A 23,905-nucleotide genomic window follows, 5' to 3' on the forward strand; every position below is an offset into this window, starting at 1 on the left:
AAGGAGACAGCTGGCAGCCCATACCCCCTATGGCCCAGTGCACCCATGATCGAACATCACCTGGTAATTGACACGTATTCTCCTTATATCTTTTGTCCTAGCACTATCTGTATTTGTGTATCTGACCATTGTATTGGGGAGCCATTTTGTTTATAATGTATTGTCGGATGTGCCTTTAACCCTGCTGTTCTGTTGGTCAAAAATGACCGACTTTGAACTTCAATATTCTTTAAAATATTCAAGATGCGGCTCTGAAACCCGTGGCCGACCGACCCATCCTCATTTAAGTCAATCAACCACAAGTTTCAGAACCGCATCTTGAACACCCCAAAAAATACCAAAGTTCAAAATAGGTCTCCCCAGACCGAACAGAACAGCAGGGTTAAAGCAATTAAATACATAATTCATACATAATACATAATATCTATAACCCTGTACGTAACCCCTTTTCTCATGTACAGCACCATGGAAGTAATGGCGCTATATAAATAATAATTTAACCTTGGGTTGCTCTTTTATCTCGTTTCTCTGTTTAACTTTCCATGCTACTGAGGTTGGTTTCTGGCTAAATATAATCCTAATAACGGACTGTGCATGCATCTAACAAGGAACTGGTGGCAGGCCTGTCCTACCGGGCTGGCAGCACTCTGTTTCACTTGTGCTAGTGAAAAGGGGCCTCTCAGCCTGTCAGGATTGTGAGCAAGTGTGATGCACATCAATGACTGTGTGGGCTATATCATCTCACTCCCCGTGCCTACCTGGACCCGTGTGAACAGGGAGTGTATGTGTAACACTGCAACAAGCTGACCATGCAAGGATCCTGAGCGATCAGCTGTATTCTGAAATGTCTAATCGATCTTTAGTGCCTCCACAGGTGAAATAAGGCATTACACAATTCTTATTTAAATAAGTGAGCTGTGTATGTAACACACAAATATGCCCAGTCCTCCAGAGAGAATTCTGCTCTTTATTACATTCTCTGGGTAATAGATGAGGTTTCTGAATTGGGAATCCCTCTTTATTATCTCACTAATCCCTACCGAGTTTAAATCCAGACGCCCCATTAATTCTCTCTTATCTTTATTTTCCAGGCACAACAGTCTCTACTTCTCCTGGTACAGGTCAGTCACTGCAAAAATTAGGGTTATTTACTCACATAAGTTATTGGTCATATTCCACTCGAATTTTGTATTAACGGGATGTCCAGTTTTGCACTGTCGGCTCACAACAGATGTCTGAGTGTTGGGACCAAAGTGATCTGTTCTAACATAGGAAAAGGCCAGGGGGTGTCCAAAGATGGCAATCCCCATAAATACATGTATCACAAAGCTATAATGATAGAGTATACATTTAACATTTACAATTTACACTGATTTCCCTGCAGCTCCCCCACAGGAGAAGTAAGGCATTACACAACTCTTATTTAAATCAATGGGCTGCGTTTGTAATGGACGCATGCGCCTGGTCCTCTATAGTGCTCTAACTAATAAGTTAGGATAATGAATGAGGGATCACTACTTATTAATATCTGGGTTTCCTGTGGATTTTATGTACTTTATATACCCAATTAATTTTCTACTATTTATTTTCCAGGCACAACAGTCTCTACTTCTCCTAATACAGGTCAGTCGTTACTATCAATTTCTAGTAATGGTCAGAGATAGTACTAAATTCTTCAAGACTCCTAAAAATCTGCTTAAGATTCATCTGGATTGTTATGACCTGGTGGTGAGGACAATAATGGACCTGGTGGTTAAGAGCACACGGAATGACCTGATAGTTACTAATAATACAGGACAAGCTCTGAGACGTGGGAACTCTGCTGACCGCAATCCCTAATCCTATCACACACACTAGAAATAGCCGTGGAGCGCTCCTGACGCTCCCTAGGCGCCTCGTCACAGCCTAAGGAACTAGCTAGCCCTAAAGATAGAAAAATAAAGCCTACCTTGCCTCAGAGAAATTCCCCAAAGGAACAGGCAGCCCCCCACATATAATGACTGTGAGTAAAGATGAAAATTACAAACACAGAGATGAAATAGATTTAGCAAAGTGAGGCCCGACTTACTGAACAGACAGAGGATAGGAAAGGTAACTTTGCGGTCAGCACAAAAAACTACAAAAAGACCACGCAGAGGGCGCAAAAAGACCCTCCGCACCGACTCACGGTGCGGAGGCGCTCCCTCTGCGTCCCAGAGCTTCCAGCAAGCAAGACAAAAATCAAAATAGCAAGCTGGACAGAAAAAATAGCAAACAGAGAAAAACAAGCAGGAACTTAGCTTCTGCTGGGAAGACAGGTCACAAGAACGATCCAGGAGCGAACTAGACCAATACTGGAACATTGACAGGTGGCATGGAGCAAAGTTCAAGGTGGAGTTAAATAGAGCAGCCAGCCAACGAATCAACCTCGTCACCTGTGGAAGGAACCTCAGAAGCCGCAGCCCCACTCACAACCACCAGAGGAAGCCCATGGACAGAACCAGCCGAAGTACCATTCATGACCACAGGAGGGAGCTTAACAACAGAATTCACAACAGTACCCCCCCCCTTGAGGAGGGGTCACCGAACCCTCACCAGAGCCCCCAGGCCGACCAGGACGAGCCAAATGAAAGGCACGAACCAGATCGGCAGCATGAACATCAGAGGCAAAGACCCAGGAATTATCTTCCTGACCATAACCCTTCCACTTGACCAGGTACTGGAGTTTCCGTCTCGAAATACGAGAATCCAAAATCTTCTCCACCACATACTCCAACTCCCCCTCAACCAACACCGGGGCAGGAGGATCAACGGATGGAACCACAGGCGCCACGTATCTCCGCAACAACGACCTATGGAATACATTATGGATGGCAAAAGAATAATAATAATAATAATTTTATTTATATAGCGCCAACATATTCCGCAGCGCTTTACAAATTATAGAGGGGACTTGTACAGACAATAGACATTACAGCATAACAGAAATACAGTTCAAAACAGATACCAGGAGGAGTGAGGGCCCTGCTCGCAAGCTTACAAACTATGGGGAAAAGGGGAGACACGAGAGGTGGATGGTAACAATTGCTTTAGTTATTCGGACCAGCTATAGTGTAAGGCTCAGGTGTTCATGTAAAGCTGCATGAACCAGTTACCTGCCTAAGTATGTAGCAGTACAGACACAGAGGGCTAATACTGCATAAAGTGTATGAGAAAGTGTATGAGAAAGAAGCTGGAAGGGTCAAACGAAATGACACAGGATTGAGAACCTCAGAAATCTTATACGGACCAATGAAACGAGGCTTAAATTTAGGAGAGGAAACCTTCATAGGAACATAACGAGACGACAACCAAACCAAATCCCCAACACGAAGTCGGGGACCCACACAGCGCCGGCGGTTAGCGAAACGTTGAGCCTTCTCCTGAGACAATGTCAAATTGTCCACCACATGAGTCCAAATCTGCTGCAACCTATCCACCACAGTATCTACACCAGGACAGTCCGAAGACTCAACCTGCCCTGAAGAGAAACGAGGATGGAAACGAGAATTGCAGAAAAACGGCGAAACCAAAGTAGCCGAGCTGGCCCGATTATTAAGGGCGAACTCAGCCAAAGGCAAAAAGGACACCCAATCATCCTGATCAGCAGAAACAAAGCATCTCAGATATGTTTCCAAAGTCTGATTAGTACGTTCGGTTTGGCCATTTGTCTGAGGATGGAAAGCCGAGGAAAAAGACAAATCAATGCCCATCCTAGCACAAAAGGATGGCCAAAACCTTGAAACAAACTGGGAACCTCTGTCCGAAACGATGTTCTCCGGAATGCCATGTAAACGAACCACATGCTGGAAAAACAATGGCACCAAATCAGAGGAGGAAGGCAATTTAGACAAGGGTACCAAATGGACCATCTTAGAGAAGCGATCACAAACCACCCAAATCACCGACATCTTTTGAGAGACAGGGAGATCCGAAATAAAATCCATAGAAATATGCGTCCAGGGCCTCTTCGGGACCGGCAAGGGCAAAAGCAACCCACTGGCACGAGAACAGCAGGGCTTAGCCCGAGCACAAGTCCCACAGGACTGCACAAAAGAACGCACATCCCGCGACAAAGACGGCCACCAAAAGGATCTGGCCACCAAATCTCTGGTACCAAAGATTCCAGGATGACCAGCCAACACCGAACAATGAACCTCAGAGATAACTCTACTAGTCCATTTATCAGGGACAAACAGTTTCTCCGCTGGGCAACGATCAGGTCTATCAGCCTGAAATTTTTGCAGCACCCGCCGCAAATCAGGGGAGATGGCAGACAAAATTACCCCCTCTTTGAGAATACCCGCCGGCTCAGGAACACCCGGAGAGTCGGGCACAAAACTTCTTGACAGGGCATCAGCCTTCACATTCTTAGAGCCCGGAAGGTACGAAACCACAAAATCAAAACGGGAGAAAAATAGCGACCAACGAGCCTGTCTAGGATTCAACCGCTTGGCAGACTCGAGATAAGACAAATTCTTGTGATCCGTCAAGACCACCACGCGATGCTTGGCTCCTTCAAGCCAATGACGCCACTCCTCGAATGCCCACTTCATGGCCAACAACTCTCGATTGCCAACATCATAATTGCGCTCAGCAGGCGAAAACTTTCTAGAAAAGAAGGCACATGGTTTCGTCACCGAGCCTTCAGAACTTCTTTGCGACAAAACAGCTCCTGCTCCAATCTCAGAAGCATCAACCTCAACCTGAAACGGGAGCGAAACATCTGGCTGGCACAACACAGGGGCAGAAGAAAAACGACGCTTCAACTCCTGAAAAGCTTCCACAGCCGCAGAAGACCAATTGACCACATCAGCACCCTTCTTGGTCAAATCAGTCAACGGTTTAGCAACACTAGAAAAATTATTGATGAAGCGACGATAAAAATTAGCAAAGCCCAGGAACTTTTGCAGACTCTTCACAGATGTCGGCTGAGTCCAATCATAAATGGCCTGGACTTTAACAGGGTCCATCTCGATAGTAGAAGGGGAAAAAATGAACCCCAAAAATGAACCCTTCTGAACTCCAAAGAGACACTTAGACCCCTTCACAAACAAAGAATTAGCACGAAGGACCTGGAACACCATTCTGACCTGCTTCACGTGAGACTCCCAATCATCCGAGAAGACCAAAATATCATCCAAATATACAATCAGGAATTTATCCAGGTACTCTCGGAAGATGTCATGCATAAAGGACTGAAATACTGATGGAGCATTGGAAAGCCCGAATGGCATAACCAGGTACTCAAAATGGCCCTCGGGCGTATTAAATGCTGTTTTCCATTCATCGCCCTGTTTAATACGCACAAGATTATACGCACCACGAAGATCTATCTTGGTGAACCAACTAGCCCCCTTAATCCGAGCAAATAAATCAGACAGCAGCGGCAAAGGGTACTGAAATTTGACTGTGATCTTATTAAGAAGGCGGTAATCAATACAAGGTCTCAAAGAACCATCCTTCTTGGCCACAAAAAAGAACCCTGCTCCCAATCGTGACGACGACGGGCGAATATGACCCTTCTCCAAGGATTCCTTTATATAACTCCGCATAGCGGCGTGTTCTGGCACAGATAAATTGAATAGTCAGCCCTTAGGAAACTTACTACCAGGAATCAAATTGATAGCACAATCGCAATCCCTATGAGGAGGTAGGGCACTGGATTTGGGCTCATCAAATACATCCCGGTAATCCAACAAAAACTCCGGGACTTCAGAAGGGGTGGATGACGAAATAGACAAAAATGGAACATCACCATGTACCCCCTGACAACCCCAGCTGGACACAGACATAGATTTCCAATCCAATACTGGATTATGGACCTGTAGCCATGGCAACCCCAAAACGACCACATCATGCAGATTATGCAACACCAAAAAGCGAATATCCTCCTGATGTGCAGGAGCCATGCACATGGTCAATTGGGTCCAGTACTGGGGCTTATTCTTGGCCAAAGGCGTAGCATCAATTCCTCTCAATGGAATAGGATACTGCAAGGGCTCCAAGAAAAAACCACAGCGCCTAGCAAACTCCAAGTCCATCAAATTCAGGGCAGCGCCTGAATCCACAAATGCCATAACAGAATAGGATGACAAAGAGCAAATCAGAGTAACGGACAAAATAAATTTCGACTGTACCGTACCAATGGTGGCAGACCTAGCGAAACGCTTAGTGCGCTTAGGACAATCGGAGATAGCATGAGTGGAATCACCACAGTAAAAACACAGCCCATTCCGACGTCTGTGTTCTTGCCGTTCAGCTCTGGTCAAAGTCCTATCACATTGCATAGGCTCAGGTCTATGCTCAGATAATACCGCCAAATGGTGCACAACTTTACGCTCACGCAAGCGTCGATCGATCTGAATGGCCAAAGACATAGACTCATTCAGACCAGCAGGCATGGGAAATCCCACCATGACATCCTTAAGGGCTTCAGAGAGACCCTTTCTGAAAATTGCTGCCAGCGCACATTCATTCCACTGAGTGAGTACAGACCACTTCCTAAACTTCTGACAATATATCTCTACCTCATCCTGACCCTGACACAGAGCCAGCAAGATTTTCTCTGCCTGATCCACTGAATTTGGTTCATCATAAAGCAATCCAAGCGCCAGAAAAAACGCATCAACATCACGCAATGCCGGATCTCCTGGCGCAAGGGAAAATACCCAGTCTTGAGGGTCGCCACGTAACAAAGAAATAATGATTTTCACTTGTTGAACAGGGTCACCTGAGGAGTGAGGTTTCAAAGCAAGAAACAATTTACAATTATTTTTGAAATTCAGAAACTTAGATCTATCCCCAAAAAACAAATCAGGAATAGGAATCCTAGGCTCTAACATCGGATTCTGAACCACAAAATCTTGAATGTTTTGTACCCTTGCAGTGAGATTATCCATACAAGAGGACAGACCTTGAATGTCCATATCTACACCTGTATCCTGAACCACCCAGAGGTAAAGGGGAAAAGAGAGACAAAACACACTGCAAAGAAAAAAAAATGGTCTCAGAACTTCTCTTATCCCTCTATTGAGATGCATTAACACTTTGGGCCACCTGTACTGTTATGACCTGGTGGTGAGGACAATAATGGACCTGGTGGTTAAGAGCACACGAAATGACCTGATAGTTACTGATCTGACCTGATAGTCCTGATACAGGACAAGCTCTGAGACGTGGGAACTCTGCTGACCGCAATCACTAATCCTATCACACACACTAAAAATAGCCGTGGAGCGCTCCTGACGCTCCCTAGGCGCCTCGTCACAGCCTAAGGAACTAGCTAGCCCTAAAGATAGAAAAATAAAGCCTACCTTGCCTCAGAGAAATTCCCCAAAGGAACAGGCAGCCCCCCACATATAATGACTGTGAGTAAAGATGAAAATTACAAACACAGAGATGAAATAGATTTAGCAAAGTGAGGCCCGACTTACTGAACAGACAGAGGATAGGAAAGGTAACTTTGCGGTCAGCACAAAAAACTACAAAAAGACCACGCAGAGGGCGCAAAAAGACCCTCCGCACCGACTCACGGTGCGGAGGCGCTCCCTCTGCGTCCCAGAGCTTCCAGCAAGCAAGACAAAAATCAAAATAGCAAGCTGGACAGAAAAAATAGCAAACAGTGAAAAACAAGCAGGAACTTAGCTTCTGCTGGAAAGACAGGTCACAAGAACGATCCAGGAGCGAACTAGACCAATACTGGAACATTGACAGGTGGCATGGAGCAAAGATCAAGGTGGAGTTAAATAGAGCAGCCAGCCAACGAATCAACCTCGTCACCTGTGGAAGGAACCTCAGAAGCCACAGCCCCACTCACAACCACCAGAGGAAGCCCATGGACAGAACCAGCCGAAGTACCATTCATGACCACAGGAGGGAGCTTAACAACAGAATTCACAACACTGGATACTTCTGTTGTTTAAGAAGTTCTCAATCTTATTTTTTATATATATAAAAAAAGTCTAGACAATAAACTTATCCTTCCACAAGGATCGCCAGCGATCTGAATTATCTAATTCAACTGCAGTGCCCCCACAGGGGAAAAAAGGCATTACACAATTCTTATTGAAATCAGTGGGTTGTCTGTGTTATGCACAAATGTGCCCGGTCCTCCAGAGTAAAATGTGCTTTTGTTACATTCTCTGGCCAATAGATGAAGCTTATGAATGGGGGATCCCTCTTTATGAACTCAGTATTCCCTACAGAATTGTAAACTAGACACCCAATTCTCGCATTTTTTTTTATTTTCCAGGCACAACAGTGTCTACTTCTTCAGGTACAGGTTAGTCATTTGATAAATTAGGGTTATTTACACTCATAATTCATATTTTCTATTAAGTGGGTTGTTCAGCTTTGAAGTGTCAGCTCACGACAGAGATCTGAGTGTTGGGAATCATGTGATTGATCCGTTCAAATAGTGGAATGTGGTAGGGGGATGTCCAAAAATGACTATTCCCATAAATACATTTATCAAAAAACAATAATGATTAAAACAATGGAGTATAGATTTACCATGAAATTCATTTTACAACTTACACAAATTTCCCTGCAGCTCCCCCACATGAGACGTAAGGCATTACACAGCTCTTATTGAAATCAATGAGTTGTCTTTGTAATGAGCGGATGTGCCCGATCCTCTAGAATGCATAAACTAATAAATCAGGATCCTGAATGAATGACCCCCTCCAAAGATAATAATCCAGATGAGGTCTGACTAAAGAGGAGTAGAAGGTGATAATGACTTCATGTGATCTAGACTCTATGCTTCTGTTAATGCAAACCAGAATTGTGTTTGCTTTTTTGCTGCTGCATCACACTGTTGACTCATGTTAAGTCTGTGATCTATTAGCATTCTCAAGTCTTTTTCACACGTGCTGTTTCTTAGTTCTATTCCTCCCATTCTGTATATGCTTTTTTTTAATTTTTCTTATCCAGATGTAGGATTTTGCATTTCTTCCTGTTTAAAACCATTCTGCTAGGTGCTGCGCACAGTTCCAGTTTATTTAGATAACTTTGAATCTTCACTCGTCATTGCAAAGCCCCCTGTAGGAGAAAGGAGGCATTACACAGCTATTATTGATATCAATAGGTTGTCTCTGTAATGAACGGATGTGCCCGGTCCTCTAGAACACTCTAACTAATAGCTGAGGATCCTGAATGAGAGACCACTGTTTATTATTTCTTGATTTCCTATGGATATTATATACCCCATTAATTTTCTCTTTTTATTTATTTTCCAGGCACAACAGTTTCTACTTCACCAAATACAGGTCAGTCCTCACTATGATTTTCTTAAAATGTGCAGTGATACTAAGAAATTCTTCCAGAGCTCTGTCTTCCTATAAATCTGATAAAATTCATTTGGATTCTTCTGGTTTTGTTGCTAGAGAAGACATTTATCTTAATCTTTTGATGAATAAAAATTTTTTATAGACAATAAACTGATCACAGCGATCGATCCACAAGGATCCTCAGCGATCAGCTGTAATCTGAATTGTCTAATTGAACTGCAGTGCCCCCGCAGGGGAAATAAGTCATCACACTATTCTTATTTAAATTAGTGGTCTGTGTGTGTAACGCACAAATGTGCCCAGTCCTCCAGAATGAATGTTGCGCTTTATTACATTCTCCAGCTAATAAAGGAGGATTTTGAATGGGGGATCCCGATTTACTATCCCAGTATTAGCTCTAGAGTTCTAAACCAGACGCCCCATTAATTCTCTCTTATCTTTATTTTGCAGGAACAACAGTTTCCACTTCTCCTGGTACAGGTCAGTCATTGCAAAAATTAGGGTTATTTACTCACTTAAGTCATTGGACGTATTCCACTCAAATTTTTTATTAAAGGGGATGTCCAGTTTTGAAATCAATGTGCCTCTATAATGATCTAACTAATAAATTAAGATAATTAATGAGGGACTTCCCTTTATTAATATCTGGATTTCCTGTGGATTTTATATACTTCATATACCCCATTCATTTTCTCCTGTTAATTTTCCAGGCACAACAGTTTCTACTTCTCCTAACACAGGTCAGTCCTTAAAATCAATTTCTAGTAATTTTCTAGTAATTGTCAGTGATAGTACTACATTTTTCAAGATCTCTATTCTCCTACAAATCTGCTTAAGATTCATCCGAATTCTTCTGGTTCTGTTCTTAAAGAAGTTCTCTATCTTATTTTTTTATTAAAAAAAAATTCTAGACCATAAACTGATCACAAATTTTTAGACAATAAACTCCTCATTCCACAAGGATCTCCAGCAATCAGCTGTATTCTGAATTGTCTAATTCAACTGCAGTGCCCCCGCAGGGCAAATACGGCATTACACAATTCTTATTGAAATCAGTGAGCTGTCTGTGTAATGCACAAATGTGCCCGATCCTCCAGAGTGAAAGGCGCTCTTTGTTACATTCTCTAGCCAATAGATGAGGATTGTGAATTGTGGATCCCTCTTTATGATCTTTATGATTCCCTACAGAGTTGTAAACAGACGCCCCATTAATTCTCTCTTATCTTTATTTTAAAGGCACAACAGTCTCTACTCCTGGCACAGGTCAGTCATTGGATAAATTAGGGCTATTTACTCACATAATTCAGATTTTCTATTAAATGGGTTGTTCAGCTTTGAAGTGTCAGCTCACAACAAAGGTCTAAGTGTTGGGACTCATGTGATTGATCCGTTCGTGACCCCAAGGGGTGCGGAATATCACATTGGTGCAAGGGAGGAGACCACGTGATCTTGCTAACGTAATACGCAGGGTGGTGAGGTGTAGATTTGTCATATGTGATGGCCGCATTGTGTTTGCCTTTTTTCCTGCTGCATCACACTGTTGACTCATGTTCAGTCTGTGATCTATTAGTATACCCAAGTCTTTTTCACATGTGCTGTTGCTTAGTTCTATTCCTCCCATTCTGTATATGCTTTTTTAATTTTTCTTGCCCAGATGTAGGACTTTGCATTTCTCCCTGTTTAATACCATTCTGCTAGTTGCTGCCCACAGTTCCAGTTTGATAAGATCTTTTTGAATCCTATCTCTCTCTTCTCTCGTCATCACAAAGCCCCCTGTAGGAGAAGGAGGCATTACACAGCTATTATTGATATCAATACGTTGTCTCTGTAATAAACGGATGTGCCCGGTCCTCTAGAACAGAGGTCCCCAACTCCAGTCCTCAAGGCCCACCAACATGTCATGTTTTCAGGATTTCCTTAGTCTTGCCCAGGTAATAATTGCATCACCTGTGCAATGCAAAGGAAATCCTGAAAACATGACCTGTTGGTGGGCCTTGAGGACTGGAGTTGGGGACCTCTGCTCTAGAACACTCTAACTAATAGCTGAGGATCCTGGATGAAAGACCGCTGTTTTTTTATCTCCGGAATTCCTATGAATTTTATATACCCCATTCATTTTCTCTTTTTACATATTTTCTAGGCACAACAGTTTCTACTTCACCAAATACAGGTCAGTCCTCACTATCATTTACTAGTAATACTAAGAAATTCTTCCAGACCTCTATTTTCCTATAAATCGGAATAAGATTCATCTGAATTCTTCTGGTTCTGTTGTTAGAGAAGATCTTTATCTTAATTTTTTGATATATAAAAAAAATTATAGACAATAAACTGATCACAGGGATCGATCCACAAGGATCATCAGCGATCAGCTGTAATCTGAATTGTATAATTGAACTGCAGTGCCCCCACAGGGGAAATAAGGCATTACAGCATTACACAATTCTTAGGTAAATAAGAGGGCTGTGTGTGTAACGCACAAATGTGCCCAGTCCCCCAGAGTGAATGGCGCTCTTTATTACATTCTCCAGCTAATAGATGATCAATCGGAATGAGGGATCCCTTTTTATTATCTCAGTATTCATTATGGAGTCTAAAACCAGAAACTCCATTAAATCTCTCTAATCTTTATTTTCCAGGCACAACAGTCTCCACTCCTCCTGGTACAGGTCAGTCATTGCAAAAATTAGGGTTATTTACTCACATAAGTCATTGGACATATTCCACTCAATTTCTGCATTAAAGGGGATGTCCAGTTTTGGACTGTCGGCTCACAACAGAGATCTGAGTGTTGGGACCACTGTGATCTCTCCGTTCTAACATAGGAAGAGGGTAGGGGGTGTCCAAAGATGGCTATCCCCATAAATGCATGTATCACAAAACTATAAAAGGGGATGTCCAGTTTTGAACTTCCAGCTCACGACAGATGTCTGAGTGTTGGAATCATTGTGATCGATCCATTCTAACGTAGGAAAAGGCTAGAGGGTGTCCAAAGATGGCTATCCCCATAAATACATGTATCACAAAACTATAATGATAGAGTATACATTTAACATTTAATCATTTACAATTTACACTGATTTCCCTGCAGCTCCCCCGCAGGAGAAGTAAGGCATTACACAGCTCTTATTGAAATCAATGATCTGTCTTTGTAATGAACGGATGTGTCTGGTCCTCCATAATGATCTAACTAATAAATTAGGATAATGTATGAGGGACCGCTCTTTATTAATATCTGGATTTCATGTGGATTTTATATACTTCATATACCCAATTAATTTTCTCCTTTTATTTATTTTCCAGGCACAACAGTCTCTACTTCTCCTAATACAGGTCAGTCCTTACTATCAATTTTTAGTAATGGTCAATGATATTATTAGATTCTTCTAGACTTTTATTTTCCTAGAAATCTGCGTAAGATCTCTCTGGATTCTTCTGGTTCTGTCATTAAAGATTTTCTCTACCTTATCCTTTTTCTGTCAAACCAAATTCTAGACAGTACATTGATAACAAGAAAATACCAGCGATCAGCTGTAATCGGAATTGTCTAATTCAACTGCAGTGCCCCCACAGGGGACATAAGGCATTACACAATTCTTTTTTAAACCAATGGGCTGTCTTTTTAATGCACAAATGTTTCCGGCCTTTCAGAGTGAAAAAAATACATATTCTGTCTAATAAATGATCATTCTGAATGGGGATCTCTCTTTATTATCTCAGTCTTCCAAGTGGTGATTTAAAAAAAAGGCACTCCATTAATTCTCTTATCTTTATTTTCCAGGCACAACAGTCTCTACTTCTCCGGGTACAGGTCAGTCATTACACAATTTCAGGTTATCTAAACACAGAAGTCATTGGACATATTCCACTCATATTTTCTATTAAAGGGTCTGTCTAGTTTTTAACTGTCAGCTTACGACAGAGGTCTGAGTGTTAGGACCATTGTGATCAATCCATTCTAACATAGGAAAAGGCAATTTTTTTTGCCTTTTTTGCTGCTGCATCACACTGTTGACTCATGTTCAGCTTGTTATCTATTAGTATACCCAAGTATTTTTCGTATGTGCTGTTGCTTAGTTCTATTCCTCCCATTCTGTATATGTTTTTTTTTTTTCATTTTTCTTGTCCAGATGTACACTCCCTGACATAGGTTATGTCGCTTATCCATGTTATGTAAACAAAAGCTTATAACCTGACATTAAATTCATCCATTGATTGTATAAATTATTATTTTGAAAGCTGAAACCTTCCGAAATATGGTTTAGGTTAAGAATATAAATTGGCATCAATGCAGAAATATGTGTGTTGGGACCAGTGTGATCGATCTGTTCGATTAGGGGAAAAGGGTAGTGTGAAGAATATTGGAGATATAATTTCATTCCAATCATTTGTTTCCTATCTGGCATGGGATTATAAAGCCCCCTTCAGTGTGCAGCTAGCTCAGCAGGGGTAAACCCCAAAGGCTATGAGTGACAGATCTCACACCTTGAGTCAGCTCAGAGCAGAACAGCAGGCTTGCTGGCCATGTGGTCAAACTGTTTTGTTGAGTCAGCTATGCTTCCATAGTAGTTATGGAGATACTATACGTCCTAGCCGTGCATTGTGTATATTTCCGAGATCCCCAGAACGTGGCGTACGGCCGCCTGGGCCTAGACCTGTTCTAGCACCTATGAGGACCTAGAAGCAATGTTAAATTTCCCTACAGTGCCTCCAGAGGAGAAATAAGGCATTACACAGTTTTTATTGAAATCAATGAGATGTCTTTGTAATGATTGGATGTGCCCGGTCCTCTAGAAAACTCTAACTACTAGCTGAGGATCCTGAATGAGGGACCGTTCTTTATTATCTCCAAATTTCCTGTGGATTTTATATTCCCCATACATTTTCTCCTTCTATTTATTTTCCAGGAACAACAGTTTCTACTTCACCAAATACAGGTCAGTCCCCACCATCAATTTCTAGTAATAAGTCAATAATAATTCTACATTTTTCCAAACCTCTTTTCTCCTACTATTCTGCATAAAGTCCAAAAATTTCTAGAAAATAAACTGGTTACAGAGATCAGTTGTATTCTGAATTGTCTAATTCAACTGTAGCGCCCCCGCAGGGGAAATAAGGCATTACATAATTCTTATTGAATTCAATGGGCTGCCTTGTGTAAAACGCAAAATCTGCCGAGTCCTCCAGAGTGAAAGTCGCTCTTTGTTACACATCTCAGTATGCCCTATGGAGTTTTAAATGAGACACCCCATTAATTCTCTCTTATGTTTATTTTCCAGGCACAACAGTCTCTACTTCTCCTGGTACAGGTCAGTTATTAGATAAATTCGGTTTATTTACGCACAGATGTCATTGAACACATTCCATTAAAATTTTCTATTAAAGTGGATGTCGTGTTTTGAACTGTCAGATCACGACAGAGATCTGAGTGTTGGGACCCGTGTGATCGATCTGTTATAATAAAGGAAAAGAGTAAAGGGTGCCCAATTATGACTATGTTCATAAATGCATTTATTAGAAACAATAAAGTATAGATTTACCATTTCATTTACAATTTAAATGGATTTCCCTGCAGCTCCCCCGGAGGAAAAGTAAGGCATTACACAGTCCTTACTGAAATCAATGGTCTGTCCTTGTAATGAGCGAATACTATAATGATGGAGCATAGATCTACTATACAATTCATTAAACATACACATCTGTGCGGGAGGCTTCCTTCAGAGCCACAGATTCTCCTGGCCTGGAAATGCCAGATAAAATAGAGTAATATTGGAGTAGTATTTTGCCATGACCATTACGATTTTTTGGAAACGGTACTAAATTTTCAGATGTCACAAACGCACAAACCCTGCCCACAAGTGGTTGGTCCCAAGTGGTGTTTGGTAAAGGCTAAAATGGCACAAAAATTGCCAATATCAATGTTGTTTAGTAAATTTAATCTAATGCATATGTGTGCTTTTACACTTGACTTTCAGATGTCTTATAAGGGTCAGTTCAGTTAGGGGAGCCAATGCATGCCTACCAAATTATATTAAAGGGTATTTTCCTTTATACAATCCCTATTTCTTAGAAAGGTCTTTGGAAAATCACAGGTCATCCAGCTGCTGTGGCCTCCAGTGATCAGCTGTGATCGATGGGGAAATCCAGCTTCAACCGCTGAACTTCTCTTCAGTGCCCCCGCAGGTGTGATGAAGCATTACACATGTTCAATGAAATCAGTGCAATGCTGAGTCCTCCAGAGTGAGAGAGGATTTTTGTGGTTCTTTTCTGCTCTGGCTGATAGATGAGGGTCCTGTTAACAGTCCAGAGGTCTGTAGTCATCCCATTTTACTGTTCCTCTGATATCCTGCAGAAGCTGCCGTCATGCACAGACCTGTCGATGACTTTATCATTCAGGGCGTGAATTCCAAGTAACAATGTAACATTCGCTGGACGTGAATCAGAATTTCGTCACAAGAAAGTAATCCTAAAAATCAGAAGAGATCTCTTATTACTTATCACTCTAACATTAGGGAGACACAGCGGTCATAGGACTGGTTGTATCTCACTGCTTAAAGGGATTGTCCAATTTGGGTGGAAAGGTCCCAATGATAAATTGGCACATCAGCCCAGTGATCTCTCTTTCACCCCTCTGCTACAATGCTATCCATTTCGTGTTAACGGGAACTTGTGACCATGACATTGCCGTCCAATCTACCAGCAGTGAGTGCGTCTATTATCAGTTTCAACCAGACAGTGGCCCTATAAACAGTTTCAGGCAGAGAACGCAAATATATTTAGAGTCGCCCATACAACATCGCGCATAAATAATACCAGAGAGTTCGTCTATAATCAGTGTCAACCAGAGAGTTTCCCCATAAACAGTGCCAACCAGATAGTGTCCCCATCCATGAACAGTGCTAACCAAGTAGCGCTTCCATAACGTGGCCTATGAATGGTGGTTATGATCACCTACATGTTCAGCAGGAAGCAATATGGCAGAATGGACAAGTAAATGATTTACTTAATGGTTTTAGGATGGAGGTTAGGAAACGTGAGTCACAGCTCACACCCAGCCGCAAGAAGACGATGTTCTTGAATAACAAATGTCATGGGTGGATCTGCTGAAGACGCGACTTGTTCAATATCCCAATGACTCATTTTGCAGCAGTATTTGGAGCCGGTCACAGTCCTCACACTTATCCTTGCAGAGGCGTATCTAGGTTTTCTGGCACCCGGGGCAAGAATTCATTTTGGCGCCCCCCCCCCAGGACATATGCGATTTGCACACTCAGTCATGTACCGACGAGCTCCTCTCCCTAATGCTCCCAATGTTCAGTGAAAAACAGAGAAGCAGGAAGAGGAGCTCGATGTCACCAGACCATAAGTGTGAAAGTCGCATGTGAGTGAAGTGTCCATCTGACGAATACTGGAACCTGCAGAGCTGAATCCTGACATCGCAGCTACTGAATTCTCACAACAAATGCACTGCACACTTTTAGGATTCTCCAGTCATGTCAGCACAAGTATGTGATTTGTATACTTCTGATCACATTCCAACTAGATGTGCCCAGCCTCGCTCAGTTCATTTTCATAGAGTGGGGCCACACATGTCTAGTCAGCACGTGACCGCATGTATGTAAATCCCCAACATGAAAGAATCCTGACAGCGTGCAGTGCGCACTGTGAGAAGTCAGAAGTCTGTAGTCACAAAGAATGACTGTATATTCATCACAAACCTGGACATCCCCTTTAATGCTCCTAACATAAATAAAAACATGAGAATTAGTATCACAAATAACATTTACATCCAGGAACCTTATAGATGACGTCGTCTCTGGAGCCGTTCTCCTTCCTTTCTTCATCTTGTCCAGACCCCATGATGAGTTTTCTCATCCACAGCCGTCTCTGCAGACTTCCATCTTCTCCGCTCTTTTGCAGAAAATCTCCACAAGACGCCCTTAAAGATACAAGTGTCATTATAATGCTCCTGTATAAAACATTGCCCCTCACTATATTGTCTGCACAAAATATGACCCCCACACTGTCCCTCTTATGGTACATGCTCTTCACACTGACCTCTCCTTTCCATACCGGCCCTCTTCACACTGTCCTCTCATACTGTGTCCCCCTATAGGGCCCAGTATTTATACTGTACTCTCTCATCACACTCCCCCTCCTTGGTATACTGTCCCCTCCTGGCTGTGCCCTTACACTGTCCCCCCATGCTATGCGCCCACTGCTCAGTTTCTATTCTGTGCCCACTCATTTTTCTCCCCCAATACTATCTCATCACACTATTCCCCTTCCTTCTCATTCCACAACCTCCCATTCCTTCCCCTCTCATTCCACCACCCCCATCATTTCCTCCTTTGCCTATTCCACCATACCCATCATTTTCTCTTCCCCCACCATCCCCATCATTTTCTCTTCCCCCACCATCCCCATCTTGGCCCTTTCCACCACCATCATCATTGTCCTTTCCGCCGCCATCACCACATCACCATACTTGCCCATTCGACCACCTCCATCATTTTCCCCCCCTCCAATATCATCAGTGTGCTTTCCACCACCACCATCCTTGTCCATTCTACCACCTCCATCATTTCTTCCCCACCTCATTATTGCCCTTTCCACCACCTCCATGATTTCCTTCTCCCCCACCACCATCTTTGCCCATTCCAATTTCCCCCTCCATCATTGCCTCTCCCCATCATTGCCCATTCCACCACCTCCATCATTTCCTCCCCCTAACCCCATCATTGCCCATTCCACCTCCATCATTGCCGATTCCACCACATCCATCATCTCCTCCTCCCCCTCCATCCCAATTATTGCCCTCACCTCTCCTCCCCATACGCACACACAAAACCATTTACATCTCTGCTACGCATGCACGCACACACAAAACACACAGAGCACCTCTCACCTATGTATACACACACACAACACACACACAGCACCTCTCACTTATATACACACACGCACAACACACACACAGCACCTCTCACTTATATACACACACGCACAACACACACGCACAACACACACACAGCACCTCTCACCTCTATATACACACACGCACAACACACACACAGCACCTCTCACTGATATACACACAGGCACAACACACACACAGCACCTCTCACCTCTATATACACACACAATTTACTACCGACCATTGCCCCTGCTCCCTCCCTATCCTGGCTGCAGGCTCCATATAGCCGACCAACTCCCCAACCCAACCAGCCCCCTTAAATATCAAATGTTATCAGATTCTAATCTAGGTTCGGACGGTAGGTGTCTTCAGCTCCATTACCCAGCCGCTCCCCGCGGTCTGGAGCTGGAGCACACTTACCACCGTCCAACACCGCAAAGCAGCAGCCTGTGCTTCGCCTGCCCTGCTGTGTCTGTGTGAAGAGAGAGTGACGTCACCGCTGCTGGCGCTTCACTGATGCGGAAGTGCCAGCAGCGGTCAGCGGCACCTCAGCGGTCATCAGAAGGGATCACAGTTCACAACAGCCAGGCAAGCCAAGGGTACTAGCGACAGCGGCGGCACAGCCGCGGCGTCGCTGTACACCTAAGGATTTGACTACGGCGCCCAGCACTTTCTCTGAGCCGGCTGTCAATTTGACAGCCGGCTCAGAGAACGGGATTATCTCAGACTGTGGGGGCAGCAGAATGCCGCCGACGGGGAGCCTCCTTGGACCGCCACATCATCAGGCGGCCCGCTGGCGCCCCCCTGTCGGCTGCGCCCGGGGCACATGCCCCGGCTGCCCCCCCCTGGATACGCCACTGTGGATAGTGATGTCCCTAGAAACCAGTGAACCGATGACTTTTCCAATTAATTCCACTTATCCGTGATGTCCTGGATTCCAGGTCCAGGTTCTGGGATTGTCCTCCAGGTTCTACTACTTCCCAACTCTTCAAGAATGTTCGGGAGGTTCATGGAAAAGGAGAAAAGTTAGCAAATCTCCTGGGCCCTGCTGAAACCTCCCGGAGGCCAAAGTTTCTGGAAGGATCCTTGTGTGTGACTCTTAGTTACTCCGTGATCAGGAGTCACAGGGTCTAGTCTCAAATTCTAGGGGTGTCGCAAGGGGCATGGCCAAGAAAAACGCGGCATGTTATATCTAGGACATACCTGAAATGACAGCAGTAGATGTTTGCAAGCATGATCCAGGAACGTAGCTATTGGGGTGCAGAGGTAGAAGAGGCCTTTGGGACCTATAAAAATACAATTGCTAAACACAAAAAGGAATGGCTTATGCAAATTTCTTAATTTAAAGGGGCCGTTCTTGGCAGAATTTAGAACAGGGCTTACAATTGTTGTTGTGCTTGCTCCAAATGGCAAATATATATTTACATGTTATAAAACATCGAACAATGGCATGAAGGATTCGATAGTGTCGAATAGCGTCCATATAAATTTTATTTAATTTTATTCTAATAGGAACAACGGTGACACAGCGGCCATCATCAGCAAGTAAGAACTTACTCAATGTCAATATGGGGTAGAGCGGGTCCACCCATCACAATGGGAATAATGAGTCCATTATCTATTAGTCAAAGGACTAAAGTGACTACTCTACTGAGCGCCATCTTGTTGTACCCAATGTGATTGTCGCTCCTTTTCTCTCCACTTACGTGGCCCTTTCACCCCCAAATTTTTCACGTTGAACTGGAAACAGTGTAACAGAGGCTGTAGAATGGAATAAAACATTTTTTTCCATTTTTTAATTTTGCTTCTCCGCGGAGGAGATATTAAAAATCAAAGTATTTGGCACCGAATGAGTTAACTATTGTGGGTGTCATCAGATAGTTTTCACTGGGGGCGTGTACTTCTCCCTGTATGAGTTGCTATTGGATAACACCTAGTTGGACTTAACAAAGTTTAACTCATTAGGTGTCAAATGATTTGATTGCTGATATCTCCGCATCAAAGAGGTGAAATAAAAAAAAAACTTTTATTCCGCTCTGTAGCTGGTCAGTCCAGTTCGACACAAAAAAAAAATTGGTGAAAGCTCCTCTTTAAAAGGGATTTTCCATTTTCAAAATAATAAAATATTTGTAAAAAAAAAATGAACACCTATAGTACTCACCTTCCCCAGGTCTAGTGCTGGCTCTTTGCCACTGCTCCAATCTCTGTGTTTTTGCTGCAGGGATGATGTCACTAATATAGAGCACATCACCGCTGCAGCCAATCACTGGTCTCACCATGATGTTAATGATGCAGAGACTGTAACAATAGTGGAGAACCAGTGCTGGAACCGGACCAGTGGATCTGTGTTTGTTTTTTCACAAGTATTCAATCATTTACATCAAATAATTTTTTTTTAAGCGTAAAACTCCTTTAAAGAGGCTTTATAGTCTATAGACCTGATCCTATGATCTGCTCATGTATTCATACCTACCGTATTCAGTGAGCTTCATGTCCTCTTCACATTACAGGGCCACTTATAGTTACAACCAAACAACCAGAACCAGGTAAGCAGCTTTATTATAGAGGTATTACTGAGGGTCAGACTATAGAATTCTTCAGGAAAAAAAAATTTTTCTTACTAATTGTACGTATTTTGGATTAAACATAAGTTTTGCAGCCAAGAGTTCATCATTAACAATTTTGCACCATTTTGGCTCTTTGTTTCCCTGCACATTTCCATCTGCAGAATGAGTTAACTGAGAAACCGTGAGTGAGCTCAGTCTGATAGGGAGTTTGTAACACTTCTCTTTGTTCCTCTATGGTCCTCTTAGCTGATTTATGACCACAAAGTTCAACTTTAACTTTCCTGGGGTCTCAAATAAGCTGAAAGGAGCCCGCAAGAAGGAAAATAAGAGGCAAGCTCACTGACGGATTCCCAGGTAACTCAATCTGCAGTCAGTTTTAGACATGGCAATACTGAGGCAATAGAAGGCGAATGGTGCAAACATTTTAAAGGATCCTGATTGCAAAAAAAATATCGGTAAAGCCCAAATACGTTCATCTAAACAGGACTTGTCACTGGGTCAATAGTGACCAGTTGATCTTATTTTATTCCCCCTGCTTCCGTGTGTATCGGAGGAAGGGATTTACTTGTTTGTTTAATCCGCCATATTGTTATAAAGATATAGGTCATTTTATTTAGTGTTACTTTTTATGGTCTTTACCAATGGGGCGTGGCTCTCGGGATGATAATGAAACTTTTACTAAATTTATGGTTATATCCCTGTTTGCCAAAAAAAAAAGTCATCAAAAACGTAAAAAAACTAAAGCAACTTTAGAAATTGTCCTACTGAAAAACCTGTTATCGTTTTGTGTCTCCATGGTGACAGACTACAAACAAACCCCTTGTAGTCTGATCCTCCTGTTATCTTGAGAATTTTTATGTTTTTAGTATTAAATATCTCTACATTTTCTTACAGAATCTACAGGACTCAAAGTCTACGCCATTATACTCATTGCTTTCTTCTCGGCAGTCGGTAGCATTGGCATTATTGTTGGAATATGTTTCCTATGTAGCATCGTAAGTAGCTTACTGGGCATCAAAGTGTGCACCCATGTCATATCTACCACTAGTCAGATCAACCCTCTACGGCTAGTCGAAATTAGTATGTATAAGTCCAGACTTCTAATCTACACCCTATGTTCCTTCTTAGGTGCTCCTGTAAGAACTTGGTTCCTTACGACAAAGCCGCCATCATCAGCAAGAAGTTATTCTTTACATCTTAATTCGAAGAAGAGCAGGAAATACCCAGTTGATCTGTGTGTTTTCCCCCCCCCCCCCCCGGTGTCACAGTTCTCACTTTTTTTTCCATAATTTACTACAATTATCCATCCAGTTAGTAGTTGTCCTGCTTGGGTGGTCACAGAGATAATGATCAAGGGACTCAGACTGTCACTTGCTAATGATCAGATTTAATCAGTAGCACTGGGCTGGTCGTAAACTTATTTTTAACAGGCAAAGAGTGTCAAGTGCTGCAAGTAGAGTATGCCACATCTGTGAAAGTCAACTATGGATGATTTGGATCTTCACTACTTTGATTTCAGAATTAGACTTCCCTTTCTAGTGGGATGGTCCCAACCTAGCCATATTCTCACAACTCCCGACTTTCACTCCCGACTGATGACATGTAAAGCCTTGGCGGATCCAGTGCAAACATAACAAGGAATAGGACCACCAATTGTGATAAGACCACCCGTATTTAACCCTTTCTATGTGGTTTGTCAGTGCAGTATTGCCGTTCCTGCCACCCTCCCACCACATTGTGATAGGAGTAGCCTCTATTTATTATCCGCTTTACCCCCCTTTCGGTAACATATTCTGTCCATGTCATTGTTCCCTCCTGTTAATCTTTGTAATATATAAATTATTTCAGGTTTTTATTTATTTATGGTGATTTCTATGAGAGCCATAGACTCGTATACTGGTATACAGAGATGAGCTATGTACAGCTGTTGTAACCGGATTTACTATGTGTTGTCATATTGGTTTGTACTTTATGGACTAGCACAAAAATAAATACATTAACCAGAAATGTGTTTGTTTGGTTTTATTTTATGTGTGAATTTATATTACAAGGTAATGTCCAATAATAATACATTGCGATCCATCAGTATAATAAATAGGGGCATTCAAATAACGCTGCATGAAGCAGTCACCAGCCAGTGTGTGCACGAGTACAGATACAAAGTGCTACCGAGTGCGTGGAAGGGAGAACAGGGGATAGTTACTTAGATTAGTGAGGGGATAGGCTAGTCTAAAGAAACGCTTGAAATTGTGGATACTGGGAATAGACCAGATTGTCTGGGATAGAGCATTCCAGAAAACTGGTACAGCACAAGAGAAGTCCAGGAGGCTCAGATTATAGAGGATGTTAGTCTTTGGTCGTTAGGGGAACCTAGACGGCAGAGTGATAGACGGAGATGAAGGAGGAGATGTAGGGTGGAACTGTGGAGAGCTTTGTGTGTGAGAGTGATAAGTCTACATTGGATTCTGTAGTGGATGTGTAGGGATGTGGACTGTCTTACCCCTGTAGACAACAGACGCGTCATGTGAATACTGTCGCACTGTTTTATATGTAAAAGGGGAGGGGAGTTGGGGGAACCTCTTCTGATGACAGCTGATTGGCCATTCGGAGGACGGGTAAAGCTTGCAGATGGAATAACACCAGGGGGCGCCAATGAGCGTACTTCAGCAGATGAACGCTTGTTATTTTTTTGAATAGAACATCATTTTTAATAATTGTAAATTGCAAAACCATTAATTTCCAACTTTTCTGCTTGGTGAAATGTATTCTTTATGGTGGCACAACCCCTTTAACTATTTCCTATGTTATATGCTAAATCTATTATCATTATTCTATATCTTGTGCATTAACACTTTACATACCGTACATCACCATAACATATTACATAAGATACACATCACATTAACATATAAAACTGCAGGATAGTATTCACATAACGCATCTGTTGTCTTCAGGGGCACGGACAGGGTAAGACAGTCCACATGGCTACATTACAAAGGTTCACCAGTCTCAAACTCTTTCTTCCATACTCCTCCTAGTGATCCACATGTGAACAAAACCCCAAGGATTCTACTTGCTTCAGTTTAAGGTGCCCCTGTCAGCAGGATTGT

The 23,905-nt window shown here is 42.7% G+C and overlaps 1 protein-coding gene across 1 annotated transcript; it reads left to right on the forward strand.

The window, feature by feature from the left end:
• Nucleotides 1-29: 29 nt before the first annotated feature.
• Nucleotides 30-22,802, forward strand: LOC138666205 (period circadian protein-like). The gene is made up of 18 exons (XM_069754444.1): nucleotides 30-63; nucleotides 1,056-1,121; nucleotides 1,594-1,623; nucleotides 8,273-8,302; nucleotides 9,261-9,290; nucleotides 9,762-9,791; nucleotides 10,022-10,051; nucleotides 10,548-10,574; nucleotides 11,452-11,481; nucleotides 11,951-11,980; nucleotides 12,615-12,644; nucleotides 13,093-13,122; nucleotides 14,219-14,248; nucleotides 14,591-14,620; nucleotides 19,741-19,773; nucleotides 20,739-20,774; nucleotides 21,690-21,790; nucleotides 21,924-22,802. The coding sequence occupies exons 1-18, from the start codon at nucleotides 30-32 to the stop codon at nucleotides 21,933-21,935; spliced, it is 639 nt and encodes a 212-aa protein (XP_069610545.1). The 3' UTR covers nucleotides 21,936-22,802.
• The last annotated feature ends 1,103 nt before the right edge of the window (nucleotides 22,803-23,905 follow it).

The sequence above is a fragment of the Ranitomeya imitator genome, chromosome 2, assembly GCF_032444005.1.
Source record: "Ranitomeya imitator isolate aRanImi1 chromosome 2, aRanImi1.pri, whole genome shotgun sequence".
In the NCBI taxonomy this organism is placed as follows: Eukaryota; Metazoa; Chordata; class Amphibia; order Anura; family Dendrobatidae; genus Ranitomeya; species Ranitomeya imitator.